General features: G+C 36.5%; 1 protein-coding gene across 5 annotated transcripts in view; it reads right to left on the reverse strand.

Annotated features, from left to right (window-relative positions):
• The window catches only part of PTPN4 (protein tyrosine phosphatase non-receptor type 4), a 205,956-nt gene that overhangs the window by 112,728 nt on the left and 73,613 nt on the right, over positions 1-19,615 (reverse strand). For all 5 annotated transcript variants that reach the window (XM_034654399.1, XM_011222837.3, XM_034654397.1 and 2 more), the window contains one exon: positions 14,762-14,869. In XM_034654399.1, the coding sequence (XP_034510290.1) occupies positions 14,762-14,869 (108 nt within the window). The remainder of the gene's footprint in view (positions 1-14,761; positions 14,870-19,615) is intronic.

Here is a 19,615-nt window from a genome sequence, read left to right on the forward strand (position 1 = left end):
GTATTTTCAAAGTACTACATAAATATCAACTTATGTATCATTATGTATAAAACATACTCCTAACCCCCATACTTGATTCCACACAGAGTACATAGATTTTAATAACAAATGGCTGAGAGTAATTCAGAAATCTTCCCTTTCCACTATCCACAGCATCCAACACATCAAATCCAGCTGATTCTACCTTCCAACTATACCTTGAATTTAACAGTTCTTCTCCATCCACTCTGCCACCATCCTTATGTCTGGGATAGCTCTGGCCATAGCCTCTTTTTTTTTTTTTTTTAAAGATTTATTTATCTTACAGGGTGTGTGCATGAGCACCCAGCAGGGAGAAGCAGAAGGAGGGAGGGTGGGAGGGGGAGAGAGAGAGCGTCCCAAGCAGGCTTGGAGCTGAGCGCGGAGCCTTACAAGGCACTGGATCCCATGACCCAAGATCACAACCTGAGCCGAAACCAAGAGTCAGAAACTTAACCGACTGAGCCACCCAGGTGCCCCTCACCATGGCCTCTTAGCTGCTGACCCTGCTTTTTTTCTTACCATGTTCTTCTTCATTCTCCATCCCAAAGCTAGAGTAGTCTTTCAGAACATATCACTTCTTTGCTTAATAGCTCTTGATAATTTCTCAACGCAAGATCCAAAGTCCCTACTAGGGCTTACATGGTCACTTCTTACCTCAATTTACTAAGCTCCAGCCATTACGGCTTTTTGTCTGTTTCTCACAGATGCCATCCTAGGGTCTTCAAATAAAGGTTTCATTATGCATAGAATGTCCTTCTCCAAATTTCCCATGGCTGACTTCTTCCATTACCTTTTAAGTCTCAGCTTACCTCTTCGGAAAGGCCTTCACTGGCCATCACTGATCACCCTACCAAAAGTATATCACAAAGCTCCTATTTCCCCCAGTTATTTTCTATAAATAGGCAAGGAATATTAATTTCTTTCATAACATTTTCTTAATCATAATGTTTGTTTTGCCTTTTTATTGCCCATCTTCTTCATTAGATTATGAACTCCATGAGGTAAGGGATAAAATCTGATTCATTCAAAGCAGACAATCAACATGCAGGCATAGAGCTTGGCATATAATTTGTACTAAAAAAATGTGATGAATGAATGACTAAACCTGCTGAATGACTCAACAATCGGCACATGGTGGGGGGGGGATCTGTTTCTGTGCCAATAATCAGCTGGTTTTCATCACCCCTACTTAACACATTTGTTTTCCCTTGTACATCCACCCATTTATCCACCTTTCAACCCATTTATATTATAGTGATTTCATTCTTCATGTTTTCTAGAAAAAGTCATACAGTATATTCATTTTAATGCTTGTCTATAATCAAAATTCAGGCTTGGGGAATCTATTCAGTACTCCTTTAAAATATTCTAAAATAGTATCAGAGATACAAACGCATTTACATACACAGGCAGATGTATTAAGCTGAGAAAGCTTAGAAAGAGTACAATAATAAGTATTGGGAAATTTAACAGACCTCATCAATGACATTAGTGAGATAGGATTTAGGTTCTTGGCTTAACACGTGAAGATGCAATAACCCTACAGTGAGCACTACTGGACAGTACAGATACTGTTCCTAGTGAAAACACATCATTAAGTAAAAAGAAAAAGTGGAAAAACAGGCAACATGACAAGTTCTACAAATCATTATAAGAAAAAACCCCAATACTAATAGAAATAAAGATAATGGGTAAGAATAGAAAGTTCACAGGAAATATACATAACATTTAAGAAAAAATATTCAATCTTGATCATAATTAGAGAAATATAAAAGTAATCTACATTAGGTTTTCATTTTTCAGCAATAACACACTGGCAAAGATTAAAACTTTTAAAGCCATACCACAATGGCTTCAAGAATGCGGAAACAGGTACATATACATACCTCGTGAGAATAAAAATGACACCATCTCAATGTAGAACATCTTGGCAATATTTATCAAAATATAAAACGTAAATGACCAACAGACCCAGCATTATTTTATACAGCATTATTTACTGAGATATATTTCACACAATATATAATTTACCATTTTAAAATGTATACTTCAGTGTACATGAGTGCATTCACTATGTTGTATAACCATCAATACTAAAATTCAGAATACTTGAATCACCCCAAAAAAGAAATCCCATACCTATCAGCAGTCAGTCTCAGTACCCCCCACCCACCCATAGCCCCTAGCAACTACTAATCTATTTACTCTCTCTATGGATTTTATTATTTTGGACATTTCATATGAACACAATTATACAACAGGTGGTCTTTTGTGTCTAGCTTCTTTCATTTAATGTAATGTTTTCAAGGTTAATACATGTTGTGGCATTTAACAGTACCTCATTCCATTTTATAACTGCCATTTAGGCCTTTTCTATCATTTGGCTCTCATGAATTACACTACTACAAACATTCATGAACAAGTTTTGTGTGACCATGTGACTCATTTCTCTCCAGTGTTTGTCTAGGATTGGTACTATTTGCTCATATGATAACTATATATTTAACTTTTTAAGGAACTGCCAAATTTATTTCCAAAGTGGGCTGTAATATTTTACATTACCACCATCTGTGTAAAAGGGTTCCGATTTCCTTGTATCCTCATCAATACTTGCTGTTGTCTTTTTAATGATACTCATCCTAATAGGTATGAAGTGGTATGTCATTCCTTTTAATTGATAAATTATATTCTACTGTAATAGATAAATTATGCTCTACTGTATAGATATACAACTTGGTTTATTCATTCATCAGATGGTAGACATGAGTGTTTCCACTTTTTAGCTATTACAAATAATGCTATGAACCTCTGAATACTAACTTTTGTGTGTGGACATGTTTTCATGTACATATTGGAAGTGAAAATGCTTACAGTACCTTTTTTTAAATTACATCTTGAAAACAAGTATTGTAAGCCCTCTAATTTTGTTCCTATATAAACGGGTGCTGAGATTACATCATTACCTATATCTAATCATATATCATAATCTGCTGTGCCCAAAATTGTTCTACCAATTGAAATACTGTGCTGTATTTAAGAGTCCTCATTGTTTGCAATGTAATATGTATGAATTTAAAATGTGGTATCTTACTAAAAGTGATTAATACCTGTCAAGTATTAATAGCTGATATGGAGGTTCTGGTTCAAGATAGCAATGTAGGAGAATCCTAAACTTACTTCCTCCCATGGACACACTGAATCTAAAAGCCACATATGGAACTATTTCCTCTGAAAAAAACCCCAAAACTAGATGAATGACTTCCTCCCACTGGGTGAAAGAGAAAAAATCCACGTCAAAGTAGGAAGGACAGGCCAACACACACTCTCCCCATAGACCCCACCCCCAGCATGGTAATCCACAATCAGGAGGGAACTCACAACCCCATGCTTCTCCCTGAAGAGCAAAGGGTTTGAACCACACATCTGGCACCCCAACTTTTAAGACCTGCACCTGACAGTTGAGCGCCCAAAACCTCCAGCTTTGAAAGCCAACTAGAGCCTGTGACCACAAGACTCCCAAGACTAGAGTAAACTGAGAAACTGTTCTTAAAGGGTTAGTGCAAGCTCACCTACCCCAGGGCAGAGCAGAGGCAGCTGACTGAAAAGTGCCCAGACTTTCTGCAAGAGAGACTTACTTGCTTATCTTAAAGCATGGGCCTAAGGGGAAGTCATCTAATTTAACGCACGTCTGGGGGTGCCTACTGAAACAGTCTCTGAGGATGGAGACTAGGAAGTACCATCTTTGCACTCCCCCTATGCCTCACTCCAGGCCACTCACATCTCTTGTATATTACTTGTCTGGCACCTTGATTTTTTCAACTGCTGCCCAGGACATACCTCTAGATTGTTTGGCTCTGGTGACCAGTGGGGCTAAAGACTGCAGGTCCCACAGGACTCTAACAAATGGAGAAAGTTCTTAACCAGCTACAACCCACAGGAGGTACAGGAGAGAGACAACAAATTGAGGCACCCAGTTTTTCTGTGAAGGTGGCCTATTAGCTTTTCTTATAGCTGTGGTCAGAGTAGCAGGCTTCCAATTAAATACACATCTAGGGGTACGTGGGTGGCTCAAGTGGTTAAGCGTCTGACTCCTAGTTTTAACTCAGGTCATGATCTCTCAGTCATGGGACCAAGCCCAGCATCACATTTGTGCTCAGCATAGTCTTTTTCAGATTCTCTCTCCCTCCCGCTCTGCTTCTTCCCCCACCCCCGACTTGTGGGCACGCGCACTCTCTCTCTCAAATAAATAAATAAAATCTTAAAAAAAACAACAACAAACCCACACATCTAAGAGCTGACTGTAATCCTCTCAAAAGAACTCAGAGGGCAGGTACTATCCTCAAGAGCTCCCTCCGCTGTGCTCCAGATCACCAGTGTCTCCCAATGGAGAGCCTGTATATATGTCTGGTGACCTAGGTTTTATGTCTGCTGCCCAAGGAATCCCCCTTTATCATCTGGTTCTATTGCCCCTCATGGCTTGTGTTCATCGGTCCAGTGGGACTAATAACAAATGGAAAAACAGTTCTTGGTTGGCTACAGCTTGGTTGGCCACCAGGGCAGAATGCAGAGACAGGAGAATGAAACACATCCCAAGTCTTTATGTGAAAGAGGCCTATTTGCTTGTACTGAAGATTTGGCCTTAGGGGCAGGCTTACAGTTTGGCACACATATTAAGAACTTACTTAGGCACTCTCCAAGGAAAGAAGATGGTGGGCGCCATCTTTGTACACTCTTGCCCCACCCAAGTTGTTAGTGTTGCTAAGAAAGGAGCTTGTGTCTGCTGCCCGGAGAACACACCCTTTGATGGCTTGGCTGTGAGGGCCTGCAGGGCTTGTGTTCGCAGGTGAAAGGGGGACAGCAGCAAACAAAAAACAGTTCTTAACTGCCTATCGCCCCAGGGCTCAGCATGGAGGGAGCACACAGAAAAGCCAGTATTCCCCTAAAAGAGGGGTATCTGCATACTTTAAAAGCTGCTGTGGAGGGTCTGGCTTCCCAATCAGCCTGAATCTAGCTGCTGACTGAGACACTCCCCTTTGAGACACTGACAGGTCGTGGCACACCTTTAACTACTGGGAGCCACTAAAAATAAAACAGGCTGCTTGGGAAATCATGAGCTAGGGCAGGGATGAATGATAAGGTTCAATATAAGGCCATTTCTTTGACACTGGGAGGGGTGACTGATTTATCTAATGCACAGAAACCAATACGGAAAGAAAAGCAAACCCCCCCCAAAACAGAAATACTTCCAAACAAAAGAACAAGAGAAAGTGTCAGAAAAAGACCTTAATGAAAAGAAGTAAGTGATTTACTTGACAAAGAGTTCAAAGTAATAGTCATAAAGTTGTTCACCAAGCTCAGAAGAACTGATGAACACAGTGATAATTTCAACAGAGATAGAAAATACAAGAAAGTACCAAAGAAGTCACAGAACTGAAGAACACAATAGATGAACTGAAACATACATTAGAAGGGTTCAATAGCCGACTTAAATGAAGCAGATAAAAAGTCAGTAAACCCAAAGATAAGATAGAACTCACCCATCAGAGCAGCAAAAAGAAAAAAACAATGAAAATGAGTACAGACAGCTTAAAGGACTTATGGGACAATACCTAGCCCTTCAGTATTCATATCATAGGGACCCCAGGAATAGAAAAGAGATAGAAAGGAGCAGAAAACTTATTTGAAGAAATAATGGCTGAGAGCTATCTTAACCTGGGGAAGGAAACAGACAACCAGATCCAAAAATCTCAGGGAGTTCCAAATAAGAGGAATCCAAAGAGACCCACTTAAGACACATTTTTTTTTTCAAGGAGAGAATTTTAAAAGCAGCAAGAAGGAAACAACGTGTCACCTAAAAGGGAAATCCCATAAGACTATCAGATTTTTCAGCAGAATCTTTGCAGGCCAGAAGACAATGGCATATTTGAAGTGCTGAATGAAATGAAAAACTGACAACCAAGAATACTCTACATGGCAGAACCACACTTCAGGATTGAAGGAGTGATGAAGAGTTTTCCAGATAAGCAAAAGCTAAGGAAGTTCATCACCACTGGATAAATGTTAAAGGTATTTCCTTAAACTGAAAGGGTACTAATTAGTAACAAAAAACCAGAAAAGTATAAATCTCACTGGTAAAAGTAAATATATAGTAAAATTCAGATTAATTAGGTATTAAGCCAGTATGAAGGTTAAAAGATAAAACTGGTAAAAATAACTATAACTACAATAACTTGCTAATTGACGCACAAAGTAAAAAGATGTAAATTGTGACATCAAAAACATGAAATGGAGGGAGGGTAAAAACGTAGAGGTTTAGGATGTGTTTAAACTTGTTACCAACTTAAAATAGGCTTAAAAATATAAGTTGCTTTATGTAACCTGCATGGTAACTACGAAGCAAAAACCTACAGTAAATACACAGAAAATAAAGAGAAAGGACTCTAACTATACCACTATAAAACATCATCAAATTGCAAAGAAAGAAAATTGCAAGAAAAAAAGACCCATCTATCTATATGCTACCTACAAGAGACTTGCTTCATATATAAGGATATAAAAGGTGAAGGGATGGAAAAAGATATTCCATGTGATGTGGGGAACAAAGGCAGAAGGAAAAGCACATAAAATTAAATTTTCTTATAACTTGTAGCCCACTGACAAATACTTGAGGCAGACAGAGTATGAATTCTTTCAGGAAACTCCAAACTGTCTTAATGCTAATGCTTTGCTAGAGGGAAAACCAATCTTAGCTTGACTAGGCCTCTGGGATCCCAGCAGTCTTCTTTAGCATATGAAAGACCTCTCAGAAACTTCCCTTTGTCTTAACTTCCACCAACTCTAAAGTATGTAATCAGTTGTTCCTTACAATCCCACCGTAGCAGCTATTTCTGCCCGCGGTCCCGTCCCTGTGCTTCAATAAAAACCACCTTTTTGTACCAATGACGTCTCAAGAATTCTTCCTTGGGAAACCTCACCTTCAAGCCACATCACATGCAAATGGAAACCTAAAGAAAGCTCGGTAGCTATACCAAGACAAAATAAACCTTAACACAAAGACTACAATAAGAGACAAAGTTATTATATAATGATAAATGCGTCAATCCAACAAAATATAAAATTTGTAAATATTTATGCACCTAACAGACAACATAAATATATAAACCAAGTATTAACAGACTTAACGGAATGAAAAGACAGCAATAAAATGAGAATAAAGGACTTTTTTTTTTTTTTAAGATTTTACTTATTTGAGACAGAGATAGTGAGAGACAAGCAGGGAGAGCAGGGAGGAGAGGGAGACTGATGTGGGACTTAATCCCAGGACCCTGGGATCATGACCTGAGCCGAAGGCAGATGACTTAACCAAATGAGTCACTGAGGTGCCCAGTAGTAGAGGACTTTAATATCCCACTTTCATCAGTGAGCAGATCATCCAGAGACAGAAAAATAAGAAAATATTGGCCTTGAACAAGACAGAGCAAGTGTTGGTGAGGATGTAGAGAAAAAGGAACCTTTGTGCACTGATGGTGGGAATATAAACCACTGCATCCATTGTGGAAAACAGTATGGAGGTTCCTCAAAAAATTAAAAATAGAACTTCTATATGATCCAGCAATTCCACTCAGGTATTTATCCAAAGGAAACAAAGACACTAACTTGAAAAGATATCTGCATCCTTGTGCTCACTGAAGCATTATTTTACAATAGTCAAGATATGGAAGCAACCTAAGTGTTCACTGATGGAAGACTGGATTAAAAAGATAGGGTGTGTATACACACACACAGAAATATTACCATAAAAAAGAAGGGGATCCTGCCATTTATGACAACTTGTATGGAATTTTGAGGGTATTATGCTAAATAAATCAGACAGGGAAAACAAATACCATTATGATCTCACTTACAAGTGGAACGTAAAAACACAAAACCAAAACCAAAACCAAAACCAAAATCCTACCAAAATGCTGAACTCTTAGATACAGAGAACAAGTAAGTGGCTGCCAGAGGTGGTACGTAGGGCAGGCATGAGATGCTAAAGGGAGTCAAACAATACAAATGTCCAGTTATTTTATAACTGGAAGTCCTGGGATTTAATGCATAGCATGGTAATTATAGTTAGCATTTTGTATTAATGATAGTTATTATATTGTACATTTGAAAGTTGCTAAGAGAACAGATCTTAAAAGTTCATCACAAGGAAAAAAATTGTAACCATATGGTGATGGATGTTCACTGTATTTATTGTGGTGATCATTTCATAATATATACAAATATCAAATCACTATGTTCTACACCTGAAACTAATAAAATGTTACAGGCAATTATATTTAAATTAAAAAAAAGAAGAATTAGCTGTTAGGGATGAGTACTTCATCAACTCAATCAAATCCTGAAGGAATTTCAATTTAGGCCTGGAGTTCTGTTTATAGTCTTCTCAAAATTAACTGCTCATTCTTTTCCCTTTGTAGAGTCTATTGTTAAATCTTCAAAATGTCTCATATCTGCAAGTTAATTTTGTATCTCCCAAAATGTAGTATTTAAAAAAACAAGGAGGCTATGTGATTGCCTGATAAAACCTGTTTTATTATTAAAATATTCTGTATTATTTATTTGTTGCTTCTATTAATGTTGAGGCATTAAGTCTTCTACAGCACCTACTCTACTTATCTTAACCAGTGAGCTTTTTATTGTGACAATTATATTTTCATTTCCAAAATCTTTCATTGTTTCTTTTGCATGGATACAATATCCTCTCTAATCATTCCAATGTAAATTAGAGTCCTTTTCATTTGTTTGTTGATAAATTAATACTTATCAAGTATTTACTTTGTTTCAATCATGTTCTAAGTGCTTTCCATGTAAAAATTCACATCTCCACATTAACTCCAAGAGTGATACTATTTTCATTTTTATAAATTTTTACAAAATATTTTATAAATATCTCCAATATTTCTATTTTATACATTTCCCATTTCCATAAGTGTAAAATTTGCTGACTTTGGTGCGTCTCTTTCTGTTGGCTTTCCTCAAATGTTGGTATCTATTTTGTTGAGTGCTTATTTTTAAGGCTAAAATTCCCTGCAAGCTCCTTTATGAATATTTTACGTGCCTGCCTACTTGTGGAGAAGAGACAGGATATACAGCTTGACTCCAGTAGCTGGTGAAAGACAGACAGATTGTGCTGCCAGTAGGATATTATAGCTAGCTAGTCTCCTGGGGAAAGGGGATTTTTTTCATTTCACTGGGTGTCACCAGCCCCCTGAGACAGTGACTTGCCTCTCTAAGTCAAGTACTCGCACTTAATGGTAAACTTAGGGGTAAGCATTGCTAATTGCTTACCACATGGCCTGTGGGTAGGAAATGAGCTGACCCACTTGACTGCTTCTACAGCAGGGGACCTCCTCCCAACAATTCCCTTTAGTCTCCACAGCCTCCCCACCCTGCTCCCCAACCATACCTTGCTCACCACTGAATCAGACACACCCCTGGAACTCCTCCCATTCACTAACTTGGTGATCTTGAACAAGTTATTTCATTTCTCCATACCTTCATTTTTTTCATACGCAAAATGGGGGTGGCAGTATCCAGCTATGTTGTTAGGATTAAATTTGGTAAGATTAAAATACTTAGTGCACAGTGTTTAATACATGCTAGTAATATACACTCAGTTTGCCATTTTGCTACAGAAACATTATGCTTTTTAAAATAGAATGCCTAAATATTTTTAAATAACATAAATACAGGATTTTAAAATGTGTAAAAGCTCACCTTTGAAGCAACCCACGGAACAATCACACACACACATAACAATAAATGAAATGAAAATGAAAAACGAAATGAAATTAAACAAGAGAATTAGAGAGGGAACCAGAAGTAGGACAGCTATTGAAACTGGATAACAAAAATATTCTTTCCCTTGCCTTCTGATGCCAGGAGGCTCCAATCTCCCAAAATCTTCAATTTGCAATTCTATATGCCACTAGCCACACTGTAACCAGGGTGGTATATCTAAAATACAAGTCCTATGAAACTTGTATAAATAAATCTTTAGGTGAGTATAATCTTACAGATTAAAAAGTATTCCATAACCTGGAATACTACCCAAACTTCATTTTAGGCCCACATTCTCCCCTTGCTCTGTATTTCATTGATTATTAAAATATTCTTTCAGTTCCTCAAATACAACATTCCTCATTCCTCATTCTGAAACATTACACATGATGCTGATTCTCTCTGAAACACTTTTCTGCACCCAAATCTGTCATTCCCTCCCAAAATGGAACAGGGTTAAAAGAGACCAGAAACAAAAATCCAACATTCGGCAAACTACCTAAGACATTTATACAATAGGTAGTAAAAGTCTAACTAAGATTTTACAGTAAAACAGATGAAATCTAAAATATGAGAGATATACCGAAATATGTGAAATAAAAGCAAGCATTTTAGCAATCATATTGTCCTAAAATGAGGCTTGTGGATATGAGTCATCCTCTATGTGACCTTTCCTATAGTTTCTCAAACATGAATGAATTCAAGAATTTTGAGTGTATAAAAACAATCTCCAAAAACCAGACCAAGCTATTCGGTAAGTATTATTTCTTACTTCAGTAACCTTAGTTAGCTTATTAGGTTAGAGCAGTGATTTTCAAAACATGGCTCCTTGGACTAACAGCATTAATATAAGCGGAACTTATTTGCAGTGTAAATTCCTGAGCTTCACACCAGACTTTCTGAATCAAAGACTCTAGGCATAAGGCCCAGAAATCTGTACTTTAAGAAGTATCCATGTGATTCTGATATAAGTTAGGTTTGAAAGCCACAAGGATAGGGAATACAGAAATAGTAGTAAAGAGTAAAAGATCATAACCACAGCACAAAGTATTAAAAGGATGAAACTGTAGAAAGAACAAGTCAACAACAGTTGATAATCTATTCTTCATCCCACACTGACCGACACAAAGTCACTTTAGGGACAAAAACCCAAAAAACAAAAAAATTAATATACATGAATAATATAATTGGAGGGTTCCGATGAATATCGTACTGATAAAGGCCAATAAGGAAGAGCCACCTTTACCTGCTTATAAAGAAATTATGCATAATGAATTGTAACCACATTACTCATTATTTTGCTCATTCAATAAACATTCACTGAATACTATATTAAACCATACATTATGCTAAGACCTAAAGCTGTGATAAATAGGTTTTAATGAAAACAAAAGAAATTTTGAAGAGTCAAAGCTCTTAAGTAATTTTGCTTGTTGTACTAGAACTCATTACCCAGGAAGATTCTTTTTTTTTAAAAGATTTTATTTATTTATTCGACAGAGATAGAGACAGCCAGTGACAGAGGGAACACAAGCAGGGGGAGTGGGAGAGGAAGAAGCAGGCTCATAGCAGAGGAGCCTGATGTGGGGCTCAATCCCATAACGCCGGGATCACGCCCTGAGCCGAAAGCAGACGCTTAACCGCTATGCCACCCAGACACCCCCCCCAAGAAGATTTTAAAGAAAAGGATAACTTACTAAGTCCGTATCTGTTATGTACAAGATCACAATAAAACATCTGGTGTTTTTTTTAGTTTATCAATTTTAAGTCCAATTAAATTAATTTCAATGTTTATGTGCCTAAGGGAGTATTAGCTCTGATCCTCTAAAACCATTACACACACACGCAGACACGCAACACATACATATATACCTAACATATACACACACACACACACACACACACACACACACCACATATACATATACATATATACAGGGGCACTTGGGTGGCTCGGTCGGTTAAGTGTCTGCCTTCAGCTCAGATCATGATCTAAGGGTCCTAGGACTGAGTCCCACATCAGGCTCTCTGCTTGGCGGGGAGTCGGCTTCTCCCTCTACCTCTCTCTGTGCTCTTTCTCCCTCTCTTGTTCTCTCTCAAATAAAATCTAAAATCTTTAAAAATATATATATTTATTTACAGCTATATACAGGTATTTATTAACAAACAAACTGTGAAATGAAAAAACTCTGAACTAAGGACTGACAAGGATTAATTCTTATAGAACATAACCCAATTTCTTTTGATCTATGCTGGCAATTTGACCGCATGAACACCTCCTCTCCTCAACATGTTCATTTTTATAAGTTCTGTGCATCTATATATCATAATCTCTTGAGAAGCAGTATCTTGTAGTAGGAGTATATGCTTTTGAGTCAGAATCAAGTTCAAATCCTTTCTCAGCTACTTAACTATCTATGTCATTAGACAAGTTTTGTAAGTCTCAGTTTTTTATCCTAAAAATATTTTAATTATACATTCATAAAATTGAGAATTAGGTTTACAAACAAGTCCACATTAGATGTTTTATAAACATTAGCCCCTTACTCCTTTCTCTTTTTCAGAATGGCATCCCTCTGTCAGTCCATTAATTATCCTCAAAGTGTTGATGTATTTTCATATTGACAATCAGAAACAGGACATTACTTACAACATTTGTGCTGTCTACAGGCCCTCCCTTGGCATTTTGGCATTTCACAGATTATTCTCAATACTTACATACTGAAACTGTAGTACCGTGGAAAAGACCTACATGGGGAGCTGTGAGACACAAGACTAGTTCCATTAATGCCAGCAAGTAACTTGGGCTTTATCCCATTGGATTAGGATAATTTCTCACGAAAAATAGGGTGTTAGACAAGATAATTTCTAAGGCTTCTTCTGGGTCTTTGAAATTCTAATTCTAAATTTTGGGGAAGAACTATTTTAGGTCATTAGCAACTGGACCCTTCGACCTAGGAATATATCTTATTTGGGTAGGAAAGCTCAAGACAGAAAAGTAAGACAAAATAAGAAAAAGCAGGGGACTGCAAAAAGATCAACCCAGCTAAAAATACTTCAGCTTCTCCATATTCTTCCTGCTGTAACTGCCTTAGAATAAAAATGTCTTACATATACAAACTTACGTAACAGGATTTCTTATCTTTTATAATATATGTGATCTCAGTATTAGCCCTTCTAGAATACTGTGTCACAAGTGATGGTTTTTCACACTCACGGCAGAAACAATCGTGGTAAGTAGTAGCTCTTTCTCCTTTGTTGTCTTATCACTTCTCTGATCAATCTACAGACAGGCTTCCGGCTAGAGGGTTGGAACTAGAACTGTCAGCAACATAATCTAAGAATTATTAGTATTTTTTTTTTTAAGCTCAACGTTGCACAAAGTGAGGTATAGCAGACACCTTCGGGGAATTTGCCTAGCTCACCATTTATCTTTCTGGGAAAGGTTACATTACTGACATTTCTACTCACTTCCATTTTCACATCTGTTTATTTATCAAGAAATAATACTCCTCCTCTAGGCCCACGTAGAAGCTCCAGTCTCTGGTGAAAGCATCAACTTATAGGGAAAGTTTGTTTGCATTTCAGTTAGGTACAAAAGGATTTCTTTGCACTACGACTAGCCAGCTCTTGCTTTCTTTTATCCACATCATCCTCAGTTTTTCATACAAAATCAGTAAATGATGCCAAGAAAAAGTAACATTTAACATCTCATATTTACTTCCCATTAACCACTCATTCAGAAACCTAGGATTCTGGGGCGCCTGGGTGGCGCAGTCATTAAGCGTCTGCCTTTGGCTCAGGGCGTGATCCCAGCATTCTGGGATTGAGCCCCACATTAGGCTTCTCCGCTGGGAGCCTGCTTCTTCCTCTCCCACTCCCCCTGCTTGTGTTCCCCCTCTCGCTGGCTGTCTCTCTTTGTCAAATAAATAAATAAAATCTTAAAAAAAATAGAAAGAAACCTAGGATTCTGACTATGAGAGAGAGAGAACAAGAATGAGAGACAGAAACTCTACTTTTCACATAAGAGTTATTTTATTTTCTACAGCCATTTTATTAATATGCCCTTACAAACTGATTTCTAAAGAAATGATTCTAATTTTCTAAACTATATATACAAAAGGTCTCCTTCAAAACAGTCACTCTCCTGTACTAATCAAAAGAATATCATATTCTTTTGTAAAAGACCCTATCCGTATAAGCATATAAATTTTTAAAGAATTCAACATTTCTGTTATTCATCACATGCTATCTTCTATTTCTATAATGTGATTTTTTTCCAACAAAAAGAATCATGATTGCAACTATTAAAGAATTAGTAATAACCTAAGTAACTTAATGCCTAAGAAATGTAGAGCTGTGAAATTTAATCTCCATCTCATTTGGGAGGGTCTCCTTTGAATCTTCCTATTTGGAAAATTTACATTTAGCAAATTAAGAATTTTAGTTAGAAACAGATTGCCATGAATGCCACAAAAAACTGATTTCATTTTAATGAAGGCTAATTTATGTAAGACTAAGATACATTAACACTTTAAAATATTTTACTTCAATATTTTAATATTGCATTAATATTTTAACCTTCATGCCCACTTTTCTCTTTCAGTCAAGTATCATGAGTTAGATTTACATCTCAGTTGTCTGAGACACATAAAGAAAATGGTACTAGATTTACAGACTGACTTATAATTATGAAAACCTTAAGGAAAAAAACTTTACAATTCAAAACATCAAGAAAATGAGGAACAAAGGCAAAAGAATTACCTCTAATCGTTCTAATTAAATTCTTTAAAAAAAAAAAAACAACCCTCACTAATCAGATTAGTAAACATTATAAATCAGAAAGGACTTTATATTATGAACAGAGAGAAAAAGTGAAATGAAACAAAATACAGCAGATTAAACTTACTGGGTTGTCTGTAGAATCGTCAGCCAACTGCAAACCAAAATAGTCACGCTCAGTCAAATCAAGATGCTTGAAGACTATATCCAACAGAACTTGCCCCTGATCATGTTTCTAGAAGAGAAATAAAAGGAAATCAACACTGGTAGGCAATACACTTTCAGATGTTTGAGCTCCTGAACTTTTGTCCTCTTCTATTAAATTGGCAACTGTTTCCACAACAATGACTTGATTCTGGATAAAGAGTTTACGTGTTACACGCTACTTAAAAATCAGTCTGACTTGGGGAGCCTGGCTGGCTCAGTTGGTAGAGTATGCAACTCCTGATCTCGGGGTCATAAGTTTGAGCCTCACACTGGGTGTAGAGATTACTAAAAAATAAACTTTAAAAAAACAAACAAACAAAACCAGAGTCTAACTTTAATTCAGATGGTTCAAAGGGTAATATAATAAATATGATGACATTGGGGTGCCTGCCTGGTTGGCTTAGTTGGTTAAGCATCTGATTCTTGATTTTGGCTCAGGTCATGATCTCTGAAGCCCCTCTTCTGACTCTGTGCTGGGTGTGGAGCCTGCTTCTTCTGCCCCTTTCCCCACCTCTCTCTCTCTCTTATTCTCTCTCTCCCCCCACTCTCTAAAATAATAATAAAAAAGATAAATAAATAAGATGACATTAAGGAAAACCTTTGACTGAAATGCTTCTGCTTTCAGGCTAAAATCACAGTATTTTTGTAACTGTATATTGTTGCCACATGAACTCATGCATATATCTTTATCATTTGTCTTATTGTTTTTATTCTTCCATTTAAATTATGACTGGAAAGTGATGCATTCCTGGTATTAACTGTCTTTGTAGACTGTTAACAAGATGGTTGTAGCAATTTCAAAATTCATACCAATACATGACAATGTACAAAAGAACAACCTCCTTTGTAAGGTTACCTTACAAAGAACTTTCCTTCGTTGTCTTATTGGCCAGACTGGGTCAAAAAGCTACTTGCAAAACTCATCAGTGGCAGAAAATAGGTTCTTCAAAGAGTGCTTCACAATGGTGGCTGCCATTCGAATAACATGTAAATATTTTTTATATTGATGCAACTTACCTCCCCCACCCCTCTCCCATTCTCATTGAATTAGTCCAGGATGAAGATCGAGCATTAGTCTTTTAAAAAGCTACTAAGGTGTGTCTAATGTATTCTTCTAGAGACAAGATGGAATAGATGTACTTCCCCCTATACCTCCAGCTAAGTGAAACAAAGAAAAAAAAAACAGATTAAAAATAAGAAAACTCTGAAAGGTGAAAACAAAGTGGCAGCGTGGCTAGGGAACTCCTTTTTTCTTTCCATTTTTTTTCATTGAGGTAAAATTCGCATAATCTAAAACCAACTATTTTGTACAAATTAGTGGCATTTAGTACACTGACAATACTGTGCAATCATCACTTCTATCTAGTTCCAAAACATTTTCATCACACCAAAAAAAATATCATACCCATTAAACAATACCCCACCCCCGGCAACCACTAATGTGCTTCCTGTCTTTATTGATATATCTATTTTGGACATTTCACATAAACAGAACCAAACATTTGTAACCTTTTGTGTCTGGCTTTTTTTTGTTTAGCATACCGTTTTCAAGGTTCATCCATGTTGTATCATGTATCCACCCTTAGTTTCCCTTTTGTAATGGTTAAATAATAGTCCATTTTGTGGATATATCACAATTTGTCAGTTGATGGCACTTGGATTGTTTCCACTTTTCAGTACTGTGAATCATCTTACCAAGAACACTGCTTTCAATTCTTTTGGGTAAGTACAAAGAGGAATTGATGGATCATACAGAAATTATGTTTAGCTTTTTGAGGTACCACCAAACTCCTGTCTACAGCAGCTATAGCAATTTACATTCCCACCAGCAATGCATGAGGGTTCCAATTTCTCTAAAACCTTGCCAACATTTGTTATTTTCTATTCTTTTGATTAAAGCCATCCCAGTAGGTATGAAGTAGTACTTCAATGTGGCCTTCATTTGCACTTCCATAAAAACTGATGATACTGAGGATTTTTTTCATGTGCTTATTGGTCATTTGTACATCTTTGGAGAAATGTCTAATCAAGATCTTTGCTTATTTTATTTTATTTTGGGGGGAAGGGGCAGAGGGAGAGAGAATCTTAAGCAGGCTCCATGCCCACTGCAGAGCCTGATGCACAGGTCTCGATATCATAACACTGAGATCATGACCTGAACAGATCATTAAGCAGATGCTTAACAAACTGAGCCACCCAGGTGCCTTTCTGCCCTTTTAAAAAACTCGGCTGTTAATCATTTCGTTGTTGAGTTCTCTAAGTTCTTTTTATAATCGGGATGCAAATATTTTCTCCCATTTGTAGGTGTCTTGATCATATACTTGGATACACAAAAGTTTTAAATTTTTGTGAAGCCAAATGTATTCATTTCTTTTGATGTCATTTCTATGAATTAATTGCCAAATCCAAGGTCATCTATCAAACAGAAAGGAGGGGACTATTTGGGAAAGGAGTTAACTAGGAAAAGGAACAGTTAAGTCTTGAAATAGTAGATACCCATGATGAATTGCATGTAAAACTGACCAAAATTAAAAGCACAAAAGGTTGTAAAACTCAATTACAGTGTGGATTTCATGCATGGCCTTCAGTTAAGTCTCTGGATAACATACACAGAAAATAAAACAAAATAATTATACAAAGATTCTGGAAACCAAGCTACCATTAGAACCACGACCCACAAAAGCTGGCCAGGACCTGTACGCTACCAAGGTGACTCCCTGCAAAAAAGAAGATTGAATATGATTCAGAGTCTCACAAAATATTGCCCCAAAACGTCTAGAATACTACCTAAAAGCATTCATCATACAAAGAACCAGTGAAATCTCAACTAGAGTGAGAAAAAGCAATCAACAGATGCCAACACTGACAGGACTCAGACATTGGAATTATCTGAAAAGGGTTTTGAAGCAGCCATCCTAGGAACATTTCAAAGAGCCATTAATGAAAGCTGTTTAAAAAAAAGAAAAAAATTAATTAGAATATTTCTGCAAACAAATATAAGATATGAAAGAACCAAAAGGAAATTAAATAACTGAAAAATATAATATAAAAATAAAAACTAACTTGATGTGCTCAATAGAATGAAGATGAGAAAGAAAAGAATCAATAAATTTCAAGACAGATGAATAGAAATTACCCAATCTAAACAACAAAAAGAAAACAGACTGAAAAAAAAAAAAGAAAATAACCAGACCTTCGGAGACATAAGAGACAATGAAAAAAGATGTAACAGTCTTGTCCCTAGAGTCCCTAAAAGAGAAAAGAAAGAGTTTCAGGATAATCAAATATGTGAGGAAATACTAGCTGAAATTGTCACAAATTCAGCAAGAAGTAAAAACACAAATTCAAGAATCCAAATGAATCCCAAAGAAAATGAAACCAGACAAATATACCCCAAGACACATCATAATCAAACTACTGAAAACAAAAGAAAAAGGACGGATGCCTGGGTGGCTCAGTCAGTTGGGTGTCCGGGTCTTGGTTTCTGCTCTGGTTGTTACCTCAGGGTCCTGGGCCTGAGCCCTGAGTGGGGTTCTGTGCTCAGCGGAGTCTGCCTGAACCTCTCCCTCTCCTCCTCTCTCCACTTGCATGCATGCTATCTCTCTCTCTCACTCTCAAATAAACACATAAATAAAATCTTTTAAAGAATAAAGAAAAAGGAAAAAATCGTGAAAGCAACTACAAGAAGAATTAAACATTTACCTATAGGGAGTGACAATTGAAATTAGAATAGATAGTAGGAAGTTGTACATAGTATTTTCCACGTGCTAAAAGAACTATCAACACAGAATTCTCTATTAAGAGAAAATATGGTATAGGAATGAAGGGTAAATAATAACATTCTCAGAAAAAGAAAAATTTAAGAGAATTTATCACAAATAGACCATCACTCAAGGAATACCTAAAGGAAGTTCTCCAGCCAGAAAGGAAACAATAACATGAAGAAACTTAGAAAAACAGAAAAGAAGAAAGAGCTACAGAGTGGGAGAAATTAGGAAAAATATAAAAACCTATGCTTCTCTGTAGGATTAAATTATATTTGACAGTTAAAAGTAAACATTTTAACTTTATCTGACATGCTGCCCAATATATGTAGAGAAAAAAATTAAGACAATTATAAAGTGGGGGCAAAGGTAAAGATCTCTAAAGGCAGGTAAGATTTCTATACTTCACTCAAGGTAGTAAAATGTTGTTACCAATATACAGTTGACTCTTGAACACAGGGGTTAGGCATGCCAACTTCCACCCCCTGCCCCACAGTTGAAACCTGCATATAACTCTTGACTCCCCAAAAACTCAACTAGTAATAGCCTCCTGGTGACTAGAAGCCTTACTGATAACAAAAAACAGTCAGTTAACACACATTTTATATGTTGTATGTACTACATACAGAATTCTTACAATAAAGTAAGCTAGAGAAAAGAAGATACTAAGTTGTTAAGAAAATCATAAGAAAAAAATACATTTATGGTCCTGTATGGCATTTATCTAAAAAATTCTACATACAAATTGACCCACGCAGTTCAAACCCATGTTGTTCAAACATCAATTATGCTTCTTTAATTTGTATATATAAAACATAATAACAAGAGCAACCACCAAAAAAAGCTATGCAAAAACATACTCTCAAAAACACTATAATAAAAATGAGATTCTAAAAAATGTTCACATAATCTATTAGAAAGGGAAGAAAAAAAAAATTAAAAAATAGACAGAAAGCAAGTAATAAAATAGCACACCGAAGCTCTAACATACAAATAATTACATGAAAATA

Source organism: Ailuropoda melanoleuca, chromosome 2 (assembly GCF_002007445.2).
Source record: "Ailuropoda melanoleuca isolate Jingjing chromosome 2, ASM200744v2, whole genome shotgun sequence".
In the NCBI taxonomy this organism is placed as follows: domain Eukaryota; kingdom Metazoa; phylum Chordata; class Mammalia; order Carnivora; family Ursidae; genus Ailuropoda; species Ailuropoda melanoleuca.